General features: G+C 36.0%; 1 protein-coding gene across 1 annotated transcript in view; it reads right to left on the bottom strand.

Annotated features, from left to right (window-relative positions):
• The window catches only part of ITGB8 (integrin subunit beta 8), a 79,152-nt gene that overhangs the window by 20,161 nt on the left and 37,777 nt on the right, over positions 1-21,214 (bottom strand). The window contains exons 4-8 of the mRNA XM_081800436.1: positions 14,129-14,375; positions 12,460-12,625; positions 11,708-11,866; positions 1,519-1,614; positions 191-280 (exon numbers count right to left, since the gene is read on the bottom strand). Of these exons, the coding sequence (XP_081656562.1) occupies positions 191-280; positions 1,519-1,614; positions 11,708-11,866; positions 12,460-12,625; positions 14,129-14,375 (758 nt within the window). The remainder of the gene's footprint in view (positions 1-190; positions 281-1,518; positions 1,615-11,707; positions 11,867-12,459; positions 12,626-14,128; positions 14,376-21,214) is intronic.

Genomic DNA, 21,214 nt, shown 5'->3' on the forward strand with positions numbered 1-21,214 from the left:
GTTATACGCAAACAATGAATCATGGAACACTACATAAAAAACTAATGTCTTACACAATTCACAGCAAAAAAAGAAAAAATAAATTACGATGAGAAGAAAAAAAACTAATGATGTATGGTGATTAACATAACATAATAAAATAAAATTTAAAAAAGTTTATATGAAAAAATTGTGTGTAATATATACATACCTGATAGGCTTCTACTACCAAATTATTGAGGTTTGCAGCCTTTGACTCTATTTCACCAGCAATGGTGCCAGGCAAGAGGGGTAGAAGGTCCTAGAAAACATACCAATAATATTTACTTAATGACAGTAGTATACAGTGGCTCAGTAATCAACAAATATTAAAAATTCTTAGAGTTATAAGTGGAAGGTGAGCCATTACATGAATGAAAAAATATAAGATACAAGAAAAATATAAGCAACCAAGTAGGGCACCAGACCACATACACCTGAAATGGGAGTATGTATGTATATGTGAGTGAGCTGTATGGGTGCACAAATTATACATTGACCTAAAAACCCAATCAAAGTACAGATCAGGATTTCCCAAAGTATTTTCCATATTCCATGGAACATAGTTATCAAAAGGATTCTGAGGGCAAATTCTGCATATGGTTTCTTCCACTTAGATAATCAAACTGCACATTTGTAAAGGTTCAGAGAAGTCTTGGAAATAATTTAGCAGTATTTGTTGCAGCATTTCCAACATTTTAAAATTACAAAACCCTTTTCTCATGTAACATATGTAAATATTTTGCAGAACTAATGTTCTGTGGAGTGACCTTTAGGACATGTTGGCCCAGAATGGAGAAAAAAAAATCATTGTCACAAGTGGAAGCTTCATGGAGTGGGTATTCTTCCTGGAAAAAGGACCCTAGAAGACTGCAAAAAGAATACGACAACGGGGTCCCAGAAGCAGTGTTTTGTTGGAAATGGGTCCCACGACGCTGCCATAGTGACATGTCTGCAAACATCTCTTCTGTTTGTGGGTCTCATCTAGCCTGAAGGATTGTGGACAAAACCAGTATTATTCTTATGTAGCAAAGCTCTGACTGGGTCAGCCACTTTGCTGGCTCCTCTTGTTCCTTTACTGGATCACCTAGACCAAATCTAGGTATGTTGTTACTGTTGAAAACTAAGCTGATGTTCCCCAACCCAATCTATTATAAGAATACGACCATGGACCAGAATAGAAACAGAAATCCAGACAAGAAAGGTGTAGTTGGAATGTGAACTATTTTTTACCTGATAAAAGTCTTCTCCATTATTGTCACAGTCAGTACCACACTAAATATCAGTCCCCACACTTGGTTCAAGGTGTTACATAGATAGAACGTATATGTAAATGCTAATTTAAGACACTGTGTGGTATACATTAGTTAATACATTATTAAATTCAGATTGTACAAAGTACAATAACTCTAGAATCTTTACCTGGGGATCTAAAGAAGTATTCTAATTTCAACTACCAATGCAAACATTTTAATTTTTATTTTTTGGGAGTTAACGTACCTTATACCAATGAAACTGTTTTCCTTGAACTGCAAAGATGACATTAATGTTGTTGTCTATTAACTTTTCAGAAAGTTGGCCTAGTGAGGGATGTTCCTGCAAACGATAATAAAAAAAAGAAGGGAGTGAAATATAGTAGCTCAATCCCACACATACCCAAACATCCATTATGAGGAAAACCATATGACTGACATAAAAATGTAGTGTGTTTGGAAGGATTATGGTTTTATTGGAGGCATTTAAATTCCTTAAAAAAATAAGGTCAACATCAATATATTAAGGATATTTTCTAGACAAAAGCCCCATAAAAACCTTTAACTCAGAAAAATGAAGAGGGCTGATTCAACGTTGTGCAAAGTGTGTTCAGCACCTAACTTTGGCCTCACAGTTCTATAACTGAAAGATAATGTACTATTCAGAAATAGAGACACATTAGTGACAATCATATTCTGAAATTTAGTACAACTGCTGAAATGCAAATATATGCATGTATAAACATAAATACATAGATATTCAATATATAACATGATATAGTATAAACTTTGTTTAGAAGCAGAAAACCCTGTATTCAAATCCCAGGTTGTCACTTTATGATAAAAATTCTATCTCAGGTCCATCCTCTGTAACATGTCAATGGTTTCTGCCTTCCATGATTGCAAGCAATCGTATGCAAGATACTGATCGTATGTGATCTATTTAGTGCACCTTCTTACATATACTAGGTGCTCAAAACTAATAGCAATTATCATGATTTTTATTTCCAATAGCTTATATAAGATGTATACAGATCTCTCAACTTATCAGTATACTTAACCTTTTGGTCATGTGATATATTATAAATCTGTTTTACTTTGATAAAACTTATGCACAGCCAACTGTGACATTCTTTCTGTTAATGAGAAAGCTGGGGAAGAGTAGGAGAATGGGTATACAATTTAGTAAATATGAGAAATCAGCCAACTATGGAATGGTATCTAAAGTTATATAGTTAGACATGGTACTTGATATTTTATCCTTCTATAAATGCTCTTCCAGAAATTAAAGTGATCTCAAATAACAACTTCATAACTAGACACTTCTCGGAGGGATGATGTCAAACTTCACCTACAGTGGTCCTCACCTGTTCACTGTTGCTTAGTTGCATTAGCTAAGTTGCAAATTAGGATCAGGTGACTGAGCCTAATTAGTATCATGTGATTCAAGTTCAAATAACTAGTTTTTACTCCTCCTTTCACCCTCCAATGCTAATTGTGTTTTCTTTAAGGGGAAATTTTGCTAAACCATCTTGGTTAACATTTCTGTATTTTGGCAAACTCTGTGAACTTAGTAAAAGAGCTAATTTAACTAGACTTTCCCGTATAGCCTAAGTTCTGAGACCCACATATTAAACTTACATACATAGATATAAGATATAGCCTTGGGTTTAAAAATACTATCACTCACATGAGTAACTGCTAGGATCTGATTATCTGTGCCCTCCTCTCCAAATTCACATGTTGAAATCCTAACCTCCAAGGTGATGGTGTTAGGAAGTGGGCCTTTGGGAGATGATTAGATCATGAAGGTGGAGTCCTCATGAATGGGATTAGTGCCCTTACAAAAGAGGGCCAGTGGAGAAAGCCACCTTGCCCCTTCCACCATGTGAGGTGGTGAAAACATTACAGCTAGAAGGTATCTTGTATGAACTAGAAAGGAGGCTCTCACCAGATCCCGAATCTGCCAGTGCCTTGATCTTAGACTTAGCAAACTCTAGAACTGTAAGGAATAAATTTTTATTGTTTATAAGTCACACAGTTTAAGGAGTTTTGTTACAGCAGCCTGAATGGACTAAGATAGTAACCATAACAATTATGTTTTATTTCTATATAATCTATTATTGTTCTGGTAGAAACAAATCAAATTTTCATGAACTTCATTTAATGTGATATGAAACTAATTTATGAAGAGGTTAAAGAATTATTACCACATGGATTTGCATAAGAAAAATTCTGCCCAGAGCAATTCTTAAGAATATAATTTTAAAGTAATAGAAAATCAATTCCCAAAATATAAATTCTGCCAGATAAATTCTTATGCCTTGCTCCTAATACTATGTATACTCTTAAAATAGATTTATGACAGTTTCCATAATGCTAGTAAATTAAAGAGAACAAGTCAAGGATGGGTAAATCTAGTTGTACTGGGAATATTTTTTTAATGGCAACAACTACTTTTGAAATATTTTTGTTTTGACAAAAAAATAATCAGTTTGCCAAGCATTCCCCCTTAATTTTAACAACCATATTTTAAGGAAAATTTAATCCATATGTTTTTTAACTAGTTTATACTTAACTCACATAAAATCAATATTTAAAGAACAGTCCAAAATGTAAGCAGCTTTTGGAGCCTTCTTAATCTCTTTCCCCTTTTCAAAAACAGGAAGTCACGTTGACGAAAAGTACACAAAATTTAAATCTAAAAAGTTCTAGTTTGGTCAGAAGCTCATTAAGAAGGTCAATTGGATTTTTAAATTTAAAAGAACACTTTTTTTTTTTAAACCCGAGAAAGAAATCTGTTTTAAGAGAAAATTCCAGCTACTTTGAAGCAGATTTGTTAAAATTACAAATGTTTAACAGATGTTTTAATAAACCACTGTTCACAGGAGAACTGTGGATTAATGGTCATTTATGAAGCCCCTTCCCCTTTCCTCCATGAAGCATATTATCTTTTAAATATTTTATCTTTTGTGTCTTGTATTTCACTAGCAGAACGCTCCCTCTCCGCCAGCTGTCCTATTCTGGTGACGTCGCTCCTTTTCATCTCTAACTCCCCCTCTGTCTAACCCATTACATATTGTTTCTCTGAACTCTGAAAATAATTAACGGAGATAACAGGCATTTCAGGAGCAAAAGGGAGAAGGGAAAGCAATGTGCCAAGACAGCTGCTAAGTATTTAAGGGCAAGAGGATTCCTTTCACATTTTTCTTATTCACCAACACCTTCGCAGTGACTTGTGGGAAATAACTTCTAAATGTCAGAAGTAAAGAGGAGGTAAGAAAGATTCACTGGGAGCAATTGCAGTTAAAGATAATCGTGTAAAGGTATATGAGAGAATTTTAATAATGTGCATAAATAGGGACCAAAAGAAGAAGTGTTTAAGATTCTCTTCATAAAACAACCTCATAGTAAAAATTTTTATAAGCTAATAGAGAATATGATTGAACTGAAACATGTCATTTAATGGGAACATTCTATATAAATATTTTCATCATGTTTGGTTTTTACTGTGTCACTTTTGCAAACCATTATTTTTTTTCAGAGTTCATTTTCAGAGTCATTATAAAAGCAGTGCCAGCCCAGGTGTTTCTATGTGCAACCTCTGCTTTCAACTTAAAGGAAAAAAATAAACTAAATATTGTTGGCAGAGATCATTCCCTGGCTATTTTTCTTTGAACATGAGAAACCTTCGAATTAAGTCTATTCTAAAGTTATTATTGAAGTCATTACTGTTGTTACGGCATTTACAATTTAAAACAGTTAAAAGAGCAATAAGCTGAAATCAGGCATTTTGTTAGTTTTTAAAGTTGTAACAATATTTTTAAAAACTCACTTGCACCTGGACTTAAAACATGACTTAAAACTTTCTACGTGCATTCTACCTAGTTGACATTTCCTTTACTTTTCTGATTGTGCATGTTAATAAAACCCAGTGGTGCTTAGTGAAAGACATTTCTCTAAACTGGCCTTATCTCTTTAATTAATTTTAGAAGTTATGTTTTATGTAGTGTTAAGTGGAGAAAAAAAAGTAAATAAGGTGAAAAGTATTATTATCTGCTTTAGGTGAGCCATATTAGAATTACTGTTATTATTCTCATAATTACAAATCAGTGATTTCCATGAAACTAAATAAATACTAATTCCCTTAAAAGGATGGTTTTGGTTTAGATGGCCTCTCCATTTGACTTTAAATAGCTATTGTGCTGTTAAACCTCAGTCTGTGACAAAAGGTAGTAGATTTGGGGGTTAGTCTAGATTTGTTTTTCATTAGATATAGGATTCAGTATCATGCAAAATTAGGACTACTGTATAAACTTGGGCTTAAGAAGTACATTTTTAAGTGTTCAAAACATTTAGAATAATAATTATTTTGGAAAGACTTCAGAGCTGAATATGCTTAAAGCTATTTTTTTAAATGACTCTTAATTTAGCTTTCCTTCAGTATCACCAAAATCACTTGCATTCACTGGCTTTCTGAAAAGCAGCTAGTACTCAGTATGAAAACTGTGGTGTAGGGGGCAAGCTGGAGCTCTGGGAATCAAGTCCTGGGCAAGATGTTTACCCTTCCTCTCCACTTCATCCGTCCTGGATGGCTATGATGAGGTTGACTCTGTCAAGTTGATAGGGAGAGTTAATGAGCTAAGATATGTGGAGGGTCCAGCACATTGTCTAATTCAGGGTCAGTAGTAATAAATGGAAGCAGCCAGCGCAGCGTCAGATTAAAGCACAGCAATGGATTCTGGTATTGGATAGCTTAGGTGTGGATCTTGACTGATATTTGTATTATCTCAGTGACCTTGCGTAAATGAATCTGAGGTCTCTAAGTTTCAGCTTCCTTATTTATAACATGGGTTATGGTGAAGACTAAATGAGAAAACATAAACAATATGCTCAGCACCGTGTTAGTGCAAAATAAGCGCTCAATGAATTAACATTTTTATTAATATGTGTCTGAGACAAAGGAGGTGAGAAGCAGAAAAAAAGACATTTAACACTTTCTGAAGTTATTTCTAAGTTATTTCTTAGTTATAGAGCAGCAAAAATGATTAACAAGTCTTTTTACTAAAAGATTAAAATTGTCACCTTACATGGAACGCTGTCTAATAACATTAATTATAAATGAGTCTCCCAGACATTTGAAAATGTCAGAAATAACCCTTTCAGAAAAAAAGGAACACAAATATAATAACTTTAACTTTTGTTAACTCAGCAGTGTTATGGATTAAATTAGTCAGGTATCCTCTCAGGCTCCCTTTCTTCATCTGCAGTTCTGGAAAAACTGAATATAATTCCAAGTAGTTGAGATACATGGTAAAAAAGAAGGCTTCCTACAGAAGTTGAATGTCTGACTCTTGATTTCTGCTCAGGTCATGATCTCAGGGTTGTGAGATCCAGCCCTGTCTTGGGCTTGGCCCTGAGCATGGAGTCTGCTTAAGATTCTCTCTCTCCCTCTCCCTCTCCCCCTCCCCGCTCTCATGTGGGCTGCTGGGCTCACCGGCTTGCACTCTCTCTCTCAAAAAAAAAAAAAAAAAAAAAAGAAGGCGGCTTCCTAAATGTCTTACTGTAAGTTAGTAACATGTTAAACATAGTTATATGAGAAGTCACAAAGCAGAATATTGACTGTTTTTTACCCATCAGGAAGCAAAACTCTTTGGTAATGCCTAATAAACCTTCTGCAATTCAGCTTCCATCCTCTAAGGTGGTGACCAATTCAGCAGCTAGTATATCCAAATGAGCTGCAGGGGAGGGAATGAACTATGAGGCCAGCAGTAAGGGAAATCTGAGGAGTTATATGATAGGAGGGGTGAAGAATCTCTGACCATAATATGATGAGTCACAAAAAAAGGCTGAGTCCAAAAAGAAACACCAAAGCTAAGCTCCTAAATTTGTTTAGGAGTATGGTAGGATGTTGCCTATTTGCATGTCTCTATCCAGAACAGAGTCACAGCGACCTTTGAAAATCCATTAATAAGGGTTCATTGCATGACTGGTGTGCCTCTTCCAAATATTTGCTCCTTGGCTCCCTTTCACCGTTACTAGGGACCTTTGTATTATTCTTGGCTTCCGCCAAGGATGGGGTGAATGTTGTAAGGAAGGCTCTGAGGGAGGTTGAGAATCAACCCTGGAGGAGCTAGGTGGGGAGACAGGTTGAAATTCCAGACCCTCAGTATTAATAACCTTCTTCTACACTATTAATGATTTTTATACTAATATCTACTGTATTAGAAAGAATTCCATTATTTTAAGCTGCCATTATTACTGGATAAATTATAAAACTATATTACTACTCAAATTTTCATTCTGGAACTTGGAGAAAAAGCAGTGGAAAATGTAATTTATTCAATAGTATAACATTATTTTCCAATGGCCATATACTAATACATAATAATGTGTAAAGAGAAACTATTTTAAATTACATCTTATTTATTCATGTGAACCAAACTATGTGCTTTATGTCTTCCATAATAAGTAAGACTGCAACCAGGAAATTACAGCAGAAATTATGCCAAGGACTTCAGCACTCTATCTCTTGTACTTTTCCCTTGAGACATTGTGGCAAAGATTTTAATGTAAGATTGAACTGGATTGAGCCCCAGCTCTGCTACTTATTAACTTTTTAGCTCTCTGTCCTTAGTAAACTTACTTAAGGACTTCTACTCTCAGTTTTTCTGTTTTGTTTTATTTTGTTTTGTTTTTAAGGATAATTATGACCACCCTACAGAGTTGCTGTGAAGATAAATTTGATAGTGTATGCAGTGTTTTCTTTCTTTCTTTTTTTTTTTTTTTAAGATTTTATTTATTTATTTGACAGAGAGAGACACAGCGAGAGAGGGAACACAAGCAGGGGGAGTGGGAAAGGGAGAAGCAGGCCTCCCGCTGAGCAGGGAGCCCGACACAGGGCTCGATCCCAGGACCCTGGGATCATGACCTGAGCGGAAGGCAGACACTTAATGACTGAGCCACCCAGGCGCCCCTATGCAGTGTTTTCTATAGTGGTTTCAGCTAATAAAGGTAGTTGTTATTATTCTGGAATTCACATTGACCCTCATGAAATAGCTATGTGTACAAATAGTAGAACTCTGGCCCATGTAATTTAGTCACGTAAAAGGTCTTTTATCAGTTATTTCCTTTTATAAATAAAACAACCAGAGTCTTAGACCAAAAAGCTCAGATAGCATTCAACATTACTGGTATTGGCTGCTGGAGATAAAGCTGGGAAGCGAAGTGTTTGATTGCTTGTCTAACTTATACCTTCTTAAATTCCTCTATAATGGCCAAATAGGAGATCATTTTAAAATAAGCAGGTAAATGTGCTTAGAGTCAGGTTCAGGGTAGCTTTGGATATAGGAAGTTTCAGAGCAGTAGCACATCTTGCAGATATAAATGCATAGTCCAGGGATCAATCAAAATGCTTCAACTTCTTTTGTTTTAGGGCAGTGTCCCTGGAAATGAAGGGAATGAGAATTCTTAGGAAGAGGATCCCTTAAAACAAAGACCTGGGATAAATGAGATACACATATTCTTCTAAGGTGTTAACAAACACACTGCTCCTTGGTTTACTCAATAAACATCAGTGACATGTGGAAGTTTCATTCTTTCAAGTGGGTGGAACAATGTTCAAGAAGGTTAATGAAGTTCATGATAGATTGTCCAAATTCCTGATGTCATAAGAGCCCAAACGCTGTGTAAAATTCTACCAGAATTATAATTTATTTCCATAAGGTTATATGGCATGGCCTATGTCTAAAATTATGAGAACATTTCTTTGCCATAAGGAATCTTTCCTAGAGTACAACAGTACCCTCTAAAATACAGTTATAAAGACATGATTTCAGGGACTTGGCCAAAATTCAAAAGGATAATGCACTGCAATTTGAGAAAATGTGATTATTATTTTTTCTTTAAAAAAAAAAAAGCTTTTCCTTGTCTCACAATAGAATAGTTCCTCTTGACTCCTCCACTCCCTGGTAAATAATTAGAACTCTATCTCAATTTAAAAAGGTTAAAAAAAAGGAAGGAAAGATAAGAAATGACTAAATTAAAGTGGGTGGGTCTACCAAAGTGAAATGTGGCTGAAGAACTAGCAAAGGGAAAGACTGTTGGAATAATTCCAATCCAATCCCCAAAATTTAAAAATCAAACTCCAGTTACCTTTTAAAATCTTTAAATTTTGAGGCTGCTATCAAGAGGCTAAACCAACCAAGGGTTGAATTTGTTCTATGCGGTAACACACTGTTCCTCTAGATTTGCAGTAAGTCTGGTAAGATGTCCCAGGTTAAGTAAATTTAAACTTGACTCATGGAACCACACAAATTTCAGCACAATGTATATGCTTCTAATACTGCAATTCCCAAACTGTGCATGAGGTGCCTTGGTGCCCTTGTACAGCCACCAGAGTGCCCTGAAATATCATTAATTGTTTTTTTTTGTTTTTTTGTTTTTTAAAGATTTTTTTTATTTATTTGAGAGAGAGCACATGAGAGTGGGAAGGGTCAGAGGGAGAAGCAGACCCCTTGCTGAGCAGGGAGCCCGACGTGGGACTCGATCCCGGGACTCCAGGATCATGACCTGAGCCGAAGGCAGTTGCCCAACCAACTGAGTCACCCAGGCGCCCATAAGTCTCTTTTTCAATGACAGCCTAGCTGGATACAGTATTATTGGCTGCATGTTTTTTAAGATTTATTTATTTATCTGAGAGAGTTAGAATGAGAGACAGAGAAAGTACATGAGAGGGGAGAGGGTTAGAGGGAGAAGCAGACTCCCTGCCGAGCAGGGAGCCCGATGCGGGACTCGATCCTGGGACTCCAGGATCATGACCTGAGCCGAAGGCAGTCGCTTAACCGACTGAGCCACCCAGGCGCCCTATTTTATTTTATTTTAGATTTTATTTATTTATTTGACAGAGACACAAGGAGAGAGGGTAACACAAGCAGGGGAAGTGGGAGAGGCTTCCCGCGGAGCAGGGAGCCCGATGCGGGACTCGATCCTGGGACTCCAAGGTCATGACCTGAGCCGAAGGCAGTGGCTTAACCAACTGAGCCACCCAGGCGCCCCATCATTAATTGTTAAAGTGATAATTTGGCATCTGTCGGGTAGCCATGAACTCCTAGCTGGAGGTAGTTTGCGGTTTTAAGATTACATTTGGCTCTGTTCCTTTGAATGACGTAGTATCTTTGCAAAACTGGGCAGCATGAAAATCATTGTGGAACAGGAAATGAGGGTGGTGATGTCCAGTCTGATTCTAATGCTTGGGAAGTTCCTATTAGTAAGTTCATTACTAAGAATGACATATATATACACATATATGTATTTTTTTGATGATCATGTATATTATTTTTTAACTGGTTACTCTGTTCTTAATAGTTAAGTTACCTGGACCTAACTACTTAATAACAGAACTGTCAGATTTTTTTTTTTTTGTATATGAAAACCAGAGGACAAAATTATTTAGACGCTAAGGTACCAAGATCTGAGAAAGTTTGAAAGATTTTGTCCTAACATTCTGTATAAATAGTTTCCATCAGAAATAATTGATGCTTTATACAGTTGATCTTCCGCACGTAAAGTTATAGCTAATGCTGGGAAACACGTGGTTTCTAGGCGATTGTATTAAGTATATGATTCAGAACTGAAGCTAACCCTCAGGAAGCAATCCAGATATCCACTGATTTAAAAAAAGAGCCCCTAAATATAGATAAGCTTCAGAGGGAAGCAGTGAGGTCCAGAATATTGACAGTTGGCCTTGTTTTTACTCTTTTTTTTTTTTTCTTAGTCTCTATTTAGTTCTACCTATTATACTGTGAGGATTCTTTTTTTTTAATTTTTATTTTTTATTTATTTGAGAGAGAGAGAGAGAGAAACAGCATGAGAGGGGATAGGGTCAGAGGGAGAAGCAGGCTCCCCACTGAGCCGGGAGCCCGATGTGGGACTCGATCCCAGGACTCCGGGATCATGACCTGAGCCGAAGGCAGTCGCTTAACCAACTGAGCCACCCAGGCGCCCTATACTGTGAGGATTCTTCAAGCCAAATATCCTTTTCTTACCAATTCTTAGTATGTTTTTAGATACCAACTCTGCAGAACTAATATGTATGTGTGTGTGTGTGTGTGTGTATATATATATATATGTGTATATATATATATTTGCTTTTAAAGTTCTTCACTTGCATAAAAAGTAAGCTCTTGTATCACTTTTATTTTGACCTTTTTAGCATATCAGAGAGTTAGCTACTAGATGTTGTTAAAGTGTTTTAGCCTTATATCAATCAGCATTTATAGATTGCGTTATTCCATAACTTCTCTCTCATGGTTTATCCTGACTCTGTATCATGCTTGTTTAGGTAATTCCTTTGTACAAAAACAGCTGAATTGCCAATTTAAACTTACACTTTAGCCAAAGGAGTCATAATGACTAAGAAGCTTTTGCTACATTACCATGCTTGTCGATCTGACGTAGATGTTGTTTTTCAGATGGCAGTTTCCGTCATTTGGCACCACTATGCCTGCCAATTTGCTATCAAGAGCAAGATGAGATGTCTGATCTGTCATCACCAGCAGCAATCTTTTAGCTTCTTTTCGCCATCCAATATGACTCTTAAAATAAACATGTAATTAGATCTTGTACAATAACATAGATCTGTACTGTGGTCTTTATCTCAAGAAACATTAAGTTCGAGTTTAACAAACATTAAGTCAGGCTGGAATGAAGTGCATAAATACAATGCTGTTTCCTAAATAGCACTGACTTTTATTTGTATATCCTCTATTTTACCACAGCCATTTGACTGCACCAACTCCCAGCTAGAGATTTCTGGTGTTTCCCCAGAGGAAGAACAAGCCAAGTTAATGAAGTGCAGAGCACCCAACACAATGTGGGTAGAAAAACAGGCTATTTCAGGCTCTTCCTTGGAAAGTGGTGAGTGAAAAGAGTACTCTTTTGGAAAAGATTTTCCAAGTGCATAAGTTATTTTTTCCCTTTCATATTTTCCTATTTATAACCCTCTTCCAATTTAGCCCCTCTGTCCTGAACACATACCAAAATGAATAACATTGGTGAGGAATAAGCATTAGAAGAATGTATTCTTCTGTATTATGTTTTCACTCTATAAATTAAAGAGAAAATAAAAATCTTAAATTCTGGAGAATTTTGCATCTGAGCAAAAACTCAATAATGGGAAACTTCGTACCTCACAGACAGCGGCCTGAAGCATGGCATCAAAACCTCCTTCAGGTGTATCTATATTTCCAGAGATCTTTTGTCTGTGAACCGCTTTTTCAAACTCAGTAATGTTCTCCGTCAAAGATAGCACATGGATGTATCCATGAGGAGGCATGCAGTCTAAATTGTAGTCACTATATGGGAAAAGAAGAAATGCAAATTCTGTTTTGCTATGGTTCATTCAAAGATTCAAAATACTATTCACAGTTAAATTGTGTGGTTTGGTGTAAGAAATGAATATACATATATAAAAATAAACATAAGTATATAAGATATAAATATATATAAAATATAAACATATATTTATATATTTTATATTTATATATTAAATATTTATGTTTATATAAACATAAATATATATTTTTTTGCCAAGGTAATTTTATTAGAGAAAAGCTGTACTTTATAAAATCAGAGAAAAGTTCAATATTGGTGGATATTTCTTTGCAAGTAGGAAATAGGAATATAATGGTTTGGTGTCCAAAAACTAAAGAAGATTAAGCATGTTTAATATAGGACACCTAAAGAGCTTTTATTATGCTAATATACATGGTTAATTTTTAAGAGGAGGTAAGAATTTGCAGTGATTTCCTATCGTATTTGACCATGGGACAGCTGAAAAACACTTTTGGGGAACTGTTTTTAGGAATTTAGTGAAAATATTATACTATTGCTGGATATTTAAAAATATTGTGCTAACTTTTTAAAGCGTTGCTTGGTGTGAAATTATTGATGAACAATCAGAGTTTATTAAAGTTGTTTTGAGACTGCCATGATGTCCCAAGAAGTGAGAATCATTCTTCAGGCACATGCATGCTTAGGGAGAAGGAACATGAAGCTCCATGAGGAGATGTATTCATTCCAACAGTTAGCAGAGCTGTTTTGGTAGATGTGTATACTGTAAAGTGATCTGGGCAACTCATGGAAGTAGGAAAGAAGATGATGTTAAAATGAAATGTTATATTAAGGAAGAACTGAACACATTTCTCTCGGAGAACTCAACAGGTTAATTAAGATACTGTCTGAGAAACTTGTATTTTTAAGGTCAGTTCTTGTTTCTTAGTGCAGCATATGCTCTTTAGAATCAGACTTTCAAAATGATAAGAAAAGGGGCTCTTTCCAGAAAACAGACAAATTCTCCTCTTTCCAACTACCCTTCATGTCCTAGCTGAACTTTCTTTGAAGTCACATCTTAGGCAACATAATTATAAACATAATCACTACAGAGTAATGTAAAGATAGTTGCAGTACTGGCAATGTTAAGTATTTTAAATTTGACAAACCTTAATTTAACAAATTTGGAGCCATCACAAAGGACACATACAGAATTCTCAAACAGGTATTTATATGCATGGTGGCCTGAATATTGGGGGTTTATCCAAAATTACTAATATTACTTGTGGGTTTTTGGTGATGAAACTGAGTGATATTTGAAAAAAAAAAACAAAATAAAAAATCCAAGCTACACATAATCTCGTAAGTTTTCGGATAGGAACATACCTCCTCTCCAAATATTTTCATTTCTCACTTAATAAAACAAAAATATAAAATTTAGTGAGTCCTTTATATAAAAACAAAGAGAGATTTTATAAGAAAAAATTTAATTTGGTATTATGAAGTCCACATCAACACCTAGATACCTGCATTGATTATGAATCCTTTCTGGGTGGATGCTAATGTATGGTGAAACTGTTTTATCAACATAGGAGCCAAATCCAAGGCGGAAATCACGGGAAAAATATGCCATTTTTCTAGATAAATCATTTCCAACGGAATTTAATTTTTCAATATTATTGTGCATTGATGCCGAGACATCAACCAGATAATAAAGATCCACAGGGTATTTCTTCAGAGGATGAATTTTCAGCATAAAATTAGCTTCAGCTTCTGGTTCAAAGAAAGACAGACATTATGTAGTATTCATTTTAAACATCTCAGGATAAGCTCTCAATAAATCAGTCACATTTTATATACAGAACAACTAGCACAAATTTGTGCATAATGAATGAAGTTAGGAATATCCTGGAATAATTTTAAGGCAATTTGAAAACCATGTCAGTTTATTAGTTTCCAACTTCTACAATGCATTTCTCACAATTCTGTGGTGCAGACAGTGATAGTAACAAATGGACCAGCTCAATATAAGTGTAATAGAGAATATATTTATCACCATATGAACCCGTACTTCCCTTAGTATCTAGGAAAAGACAGCACTAAATATTGCAAGCAGCGTTCTATCTCAAGAGTAGGTGACTGTCGTGGTTTGAAAGAGGTTTTTGGTTTGAAGAAAAGTAGAAAGGCATCTTAAGAAAAGTTACCTCTTGTTGGATGAAGGTACGAATTCATCCTTTTGGGTTAAGGCATATTTACATATGTGAAGTGAAAACTCTGGTACTGAGTAGTAGGTTAACCTATCCAGGATATGTAGTACTTCATAATGAATTAGATGATGAGATCCTTCCCAACAGTTAGTCCTGAGAAGGAATGAGACAGCGGTCTAAAGAACTGTACCCAGCACTGCCACACTGGGGACCTGGGCAATGTAGGGAACAGCATTTGTCTAACACATAGTGGGTACTTGATAGACGTATGTTGAAGAGGGATCATGGAAGCAAAGGAACTAGACAAGAAGAGAGGGTCACCATGAGGAGAAATGTGGGAGCTTCCCAACAACTGTGTACAATACCATTTTATTTAGTTCTCTGTCCATTATCATTTGATAGCTATTACAGTATCACTGACTGAATCCCTTATGCTGTGCCTTTTATTCCCATGACTTATTCCTTCCATAATTGGAAACCAGTAAGTATATGGTAAGCAGTCATCTCTTTAAATATGGGCAATTTGTGAATTTTACTTTTTTAAACAATAAAGTAAATGCTTTCTAAGTCATTATTTGTCAGCGGAGAGTAATTTGAGTAGAACAATTTTTTTTTAATGAACACCAATTTGTATGTACAATTGATAGCCTGATCTACTCATCAGAAGAATCCTCTAATTTATCAAGTCATATTTTAAGTCTTAATATGCTCAAGAATAGCAATATTTTCTTTTAAATTATTTTACAAATCAAATGTTTTTAAACCAGTTACAGAATGTATTCAAAATAAGGTTTATCTGGTATGTAATAATAATTATGGAAGAAATTACTCCTTCCTAATTTGCCTGTATATGCTGGAAACCTCTTTATTGTAACACTCTTAGTTTTTTGGCCCAAGAGTTTGGGAGGAGAAATTGGAAGATGTGAAAGCCACCCAGCCCACTCTCTCACTCCTTTCCTTTACGAGCTGGGCTGCCTCCAAAGAGCATATATTCGGCTCTGCTTTTCCAGTGTCTGGTAAAAAGGCCTGTCCCTGTGGAAGTGTCTTGTACTTTGGGTGGAGAAGTTCAATTCAGGAGAATGTCAGAATCTAGACAGAGCCAGATTGATAAGAAATAGAAATGGAGCATAATTGGGGAGTGTGGTTCATGTGTTTTAATGTGTGGATCAGCTTCTTCTTCTTCTTCTTCTTCTTCTTTACAAATTGTGTAGTTGTTTTTTAAATGTTGACTTGGGTATAAGGCTGAAGACCTAAGGCACCGGCCACATGGTGTTTTCATCTTGGTGATCATTACAGTTTATGGTGGCTCTGCCTAAGGATGAATTGCTGTGTGTTTTCATGGAGTTATTGAAAAATACACTAGATAGTATATTGTCCAGGTTGTTATAAAGTTGGTGGTTATCTTCGCCAACAGAAACTGCAAAGGCACAGTCCTTAGAGGACTAAGATATTCAGAGAGGTCCAACCAAATGTTAGCCCTACAAGGGCCCTCAGCACACACTAGCTGCTCTTAGCCTTGCAAGCAAATCCCCGTCTCACTGGCCTCAGCAAAGAAGATGGCTGTAAGGAAGCCTGCCAAACGATCAGGGTTGGAGGGTTTAGGCTGTGGTAGCTTGATTTTGAATTATATAGATGCTGGTCTCAGATATGTACCTAGGTCATTGGAAGACCTCAGCATGGGCTGACGCCTCAGTAAGACAAAATTTTAATAAAGGGGAAAAGGGATTCCTTCCATACACAGGCCTTTTAGTCATTGCTGGAGAAAATGATAATTACCACTTCTAAACTGCAAAGCATTTGACGTGCCTCGGTGGCGAAGTTGGTTGAGCATCCAACTCTTGATTTCAGCTCAGGTAGTGACCTCAGGGTGGTGAGATGGAGCCCTGAGTCTGGCTCCATGCTCAGAGGGAGTCTGCTCGAGATTCTCTCTCCCTTCTCCCATGGCCCCTCCCCCCTCTAAAATAAATGATAAGTCTTTTAAAAAATAATAAACTGCAAGGCATTTAAAGTTCCCATAAAGTTCTAACTTTAAGTCATCAGCTCAACGTAGGCAGCCCTAGATAGGCTGATCTCAAACCCCACTTTGCTTGTTAGGGAGGAAGCCAAGCTTGGATTGCGGTGTTTTGCTCATGAGCTTGAGATAGTCCACATATGCTTTCAAGCTCGCTCTTGATGGTTTCATTATATATGAAGAAGAAACCTTCTCAGAGGCAGTAGAAATACCTTTTTATGGGTAGCCTTGCAAGCAAATTCCCGCACTGCCACACTGGGGACCTGGGCAATGTAGGGAACAGCATTTGTGTCCCCAGATAAAATCTCCATTCAGTTCATACTGGGGTGCCAACAACGCAGGGCTCAAAAGGCAGATGACATTAATGTGATTTTGAATATATTGGATAAGAAAGAAACACATGTAAAAATAAGACAATATCTGTGAGGTTATCAATGTAGGCAGCAGTGTCATAAATACTACTCTGAGAGCAGATTCCTTTAGTGTCTATTTAAAATATTTACTCCAGTATTTGGTACACAGTAAATATATATGTGTTAGTAATTATCGCTTAGTAATACCATTAGTATTACTAAACATCATTAGCATAAAAACTATTCATTTATCTCTGAAGCTTCTGGGTTTGGTACAGGCCATAGCCACTCATAAATGTGTTTAACTAAACTACATTTGAAGCGCATTTTGATACATCATTTCAAAAGCTCCCCATATTTTAAACTTAGTGAGAAGCTCATTATCTATGAATTACTTCCTACAGAGTAGGAAAAACTTAGTTTCTCTGTTTGAGAGGAAAGAGTGTCACCTGGCCCCAAAATGTTTATGCCACGATTTATATTATCTCCAAGAAAGCTTCATTCTTATACCTTTTGAGATTCTAAAGGCTCAGATCCTTTTTTCCATCAATCAACTTCAAAGGGAAGTAGGTCTGTGACATAGAATAAGAAAGAGGACTTGGAGTAAAGCTGAGACCTACTTAGAACTTTCGCCAGTATTGGTTTGAATAGCCCAAAGAATTGAAAGTAGTTAGAATGAGTTTAAAATCACTGAAATAATGGTGTGAACATCTCTGAAGACTTGGCTACAACCATGACTGGACATTAAGAAAAGATAACTAAAAATGTTCTGCATAAGATGAAATTGAAAAACCGTAAGAAAGTGTGGAAAACTGGTAGGAAGAAAGAACAGCCAAATTCTGTTTATTGTACTTGGGTCGGGGAAGGAGAAGGCCCAAAAATGAGATGGGTTTGAAACAATAAGGCACAGACTCCAGCACATTTCTGAATTTCTGTGGGGGATAAAATGAGTATGTGCCAGGGGTGGAGGGGAAAGGATGCGTGATATCTGTATTTTTCTGGTTTTTAAAAAAATTTTGAATTTAGGAAGAATACCTGAAAAATCTTACGTTTTAAGTTAAGCTACACTAAATTAAAGGGAATTCTTTTGTTACGATATTAAAATGAATTGAGTTTGGAAGATTTTCTTAAATTAGTGAGCTATAGATTACACTAATCCTTATTGTATTACTTCTGAAGCAGAATTGGAGAATTTCTTTCTTCTATCTTCCTAAAGATTTCATTTCAGTGTTCTCAGGGAATATCAAGTAGGATCAGTAGCTTCTTTCTGTTATTTTTCCATAAGATTGATAGGTAAAAATAAGAAAAAATGTATATTTTAAGAAGTAAAAAGTGAAAGAAAATATCACTTTTAAATCTCATTTTAAATATATAAAATAGGGGCGCCTAGGTGTCTCAGTCGTTAGGCGTCCACCTTCGGCTCAGGTCATGATCCCAGAGTCCTGGGATCGAGCCCCGCATCAGGCTCCCTGCTCCGCAGGAAGCCTGCTTCTCCCTCTCGCACTCCCCCTGCTTGTGTTCCCTCTCTCGCTGTGTCTCTCTCTGTCAAATAAATAAAAAAAAAATCTTAAAAAAAATAAATATATAATAGAGTTCTACTAACATTCTTTAAAAAGTTTAATCAGTATCCCTGAAAATAATGTTAAATTCTTAAGAGATGCTACATTGAAGGTAATGAATTTTTATAAGAAGTGATTATAAATAAATCACATCGAAATCAATATTAGAGAATAAATGCATTTTATACTTAGGTATGCATGGTATGTGTCCTAGTAGAAAGGACTTTTATATTATGAGGAGTGATGGTTCTATATATCTGGAGTTGGTAAAATGTAACTTTATATATTATGCCTCAAAGCTGGCACATCTTTGATGCCATGTGTAGTTTTTAGATGAACTTATTAAATATAACTTAATAAGCATTTGTTATATATGCATATTATAAAATATAGTTCTGTCATGGCTACATTGGAAAGATGACTTAAACACATTAGATAATTACACTAATTTGCATACAGAAATTCAAATAGTAGTGGGAAAATGAATAAAATCAAACCCCATAGGGACTGACATAGATCTTAAGCATTTCTCTTTTCACTCTCCCACTCCCCATACTGCCTTCACTTACCATCATTTACCACCTTATGTTGAAGTCTCCCACATCTTTATCCAACCTGTATCTCCTGCTGAACTGCAGCCTCATATATAATAAATAAGTCACCACCCCAATTTAAAATGTCTCAGTTTGAACTCAGTACCACACCTTCTACAGAGGGCAGCCACCTCTCTTACCTTGTTGCTTGAGCCGCAACCCAAGTGTCCCTGTGCTCATTGACAACAACCCCCGGGGATGCTACCTCCCATTACCCCTCGTGTCTTTCCACTTCTCTCCTGCCTCATTACCATTCTGTCAGTGCTTATCTATAGCACTGAAACAGCCAACTTCTGAACTGTTAATTTTTAGTCTCAGGAGGATTCAACCACCATTATATCTACAAAAAGGAACAAACTAAATTCATTTAAGTATATAAATTTAAAGGTAACACACCAATAAAAAAGAAATGCACCCTTGTAAGTTTCAAATCCCAAGTGTTTAAAAAACAGCAAGACATTTTGAAAGGATATAGTTACATTTATTAGAGGCAAATAATATATGATAAGCTTCATGTATAAGCTACTGAAAAGTAATGTTTAGGGGCGCCTGGGTGGCTCATTCAGTTAGCATCTGCTTTCAGCTCAGGTCAGGATCCCAGGGTCCTGAGATTGAGCCCTGCGGGACTCTCCGCTCCACTCAGGGGGCAGAAAGCCTGTTTTTCTCCCTCTCCCTCTACCTGCCGCTCCCGCTGCTTGTGCTCTCTCTCTCTGTCAAATAAATAAATAAAATCTTTAAAATAAAAGGTAATGTTTAGTTAGAAAAATAGGAAAGTTTGTATGGAGAGGCATATCACACACAAAAAAGAGAACTAAGATGGTTAATAAGCTTAGGAAGCTTCCTAGTACTAGGAAAAAAGGCAAAAGAAACAGGTAACAGTAGTTACACTTAAAAAACTGAAGAGATTGAAAAGAATGAGAAGGCAAGGTTGACTCATGAAAGCCTTAATCGGACATCCATTTTTCTTGCTAATAACCTGATAATATACATTAAAAACCTAAGTAAATTTGTATATATTTGACCTAGTAAATCTATTTATAAGAATGTATCCTAAATGAATATGCTATTGTATATAAAGATACATGCATACAAGTATCACTGAAGGTTTTAAAAAACTTCATTCAGGTTGGATTGGGATTGACTTACATTTATTTGTTCACTTGGATTTTGTTACATTTATAGAGTATGTTTATAGAAAACTGTCACTGTTATAAGTATTGTCTTCCTAATCAGGAACATAAAATTCTTCTGCACTTTTTCATATCTTCTTCAAGGTTGCACAGTGGATCTTATACATTTTTTAAAACACTTTATCCCTAGACAGTTTACATTTTAGGTTGCTGCTATGAATTGATCCTTTTTTTCATTATATTTAATATTACATAGGAAATTCATTGATTTGAATATTTTAAAAAACAACCCGCCTTATTTATCTATCTTTTTTTTTTTTTTTAAGATTTTATTTATTTGACAGAGAGACAGCAAGAGAGGGAACACAAGCAGGGGGAATGAGAGAGGGAGAAGCAGGCTTCCCGTGGATCAGGGAGCCCAAAGCGGGGCTCGATCCCAGGACTCTGAGATCATGACCCGAGCAGAAGGCAGTTGCTCAACCAACTGAGCCACCCAGGCGCACCTCTATTTATTTAGTTTTAAAAATATGTATACCTTGTTTATATAACGATGGCTGAGGAATTTATTTTTTATTTATTTATTTTTTTTAAAGTAAGCTCTAGGCCCGATGTGGGGCTCAAATTCATGACCCTGAGATCAAGAGTCTCATGCTTTATGGACTGAGCCAGCCAGGTGCCCCTGTTTTTTATTTTTAATTTTAAAAGTTAATTTTAGTTGATTTGCTTGGATTTACCAGAGACATATAATGATAATTTTGC

This window comes from Leptonychotes weddellii, chromosome 12 (genome assembly GCF_054177405.1).
Source record: "Leptonychotes weddellii isolate Sample4059 chromosome 12, ASM5417740v2, whole genome shotgun sequence".
In the NCBI taxonomy this organism is placed as follows: Eukaryota; Metazoa; Chordata; class Mammalia; order Carnivora; family Phocidae; genus Leptonychotes; species Leptonychotes weddellii.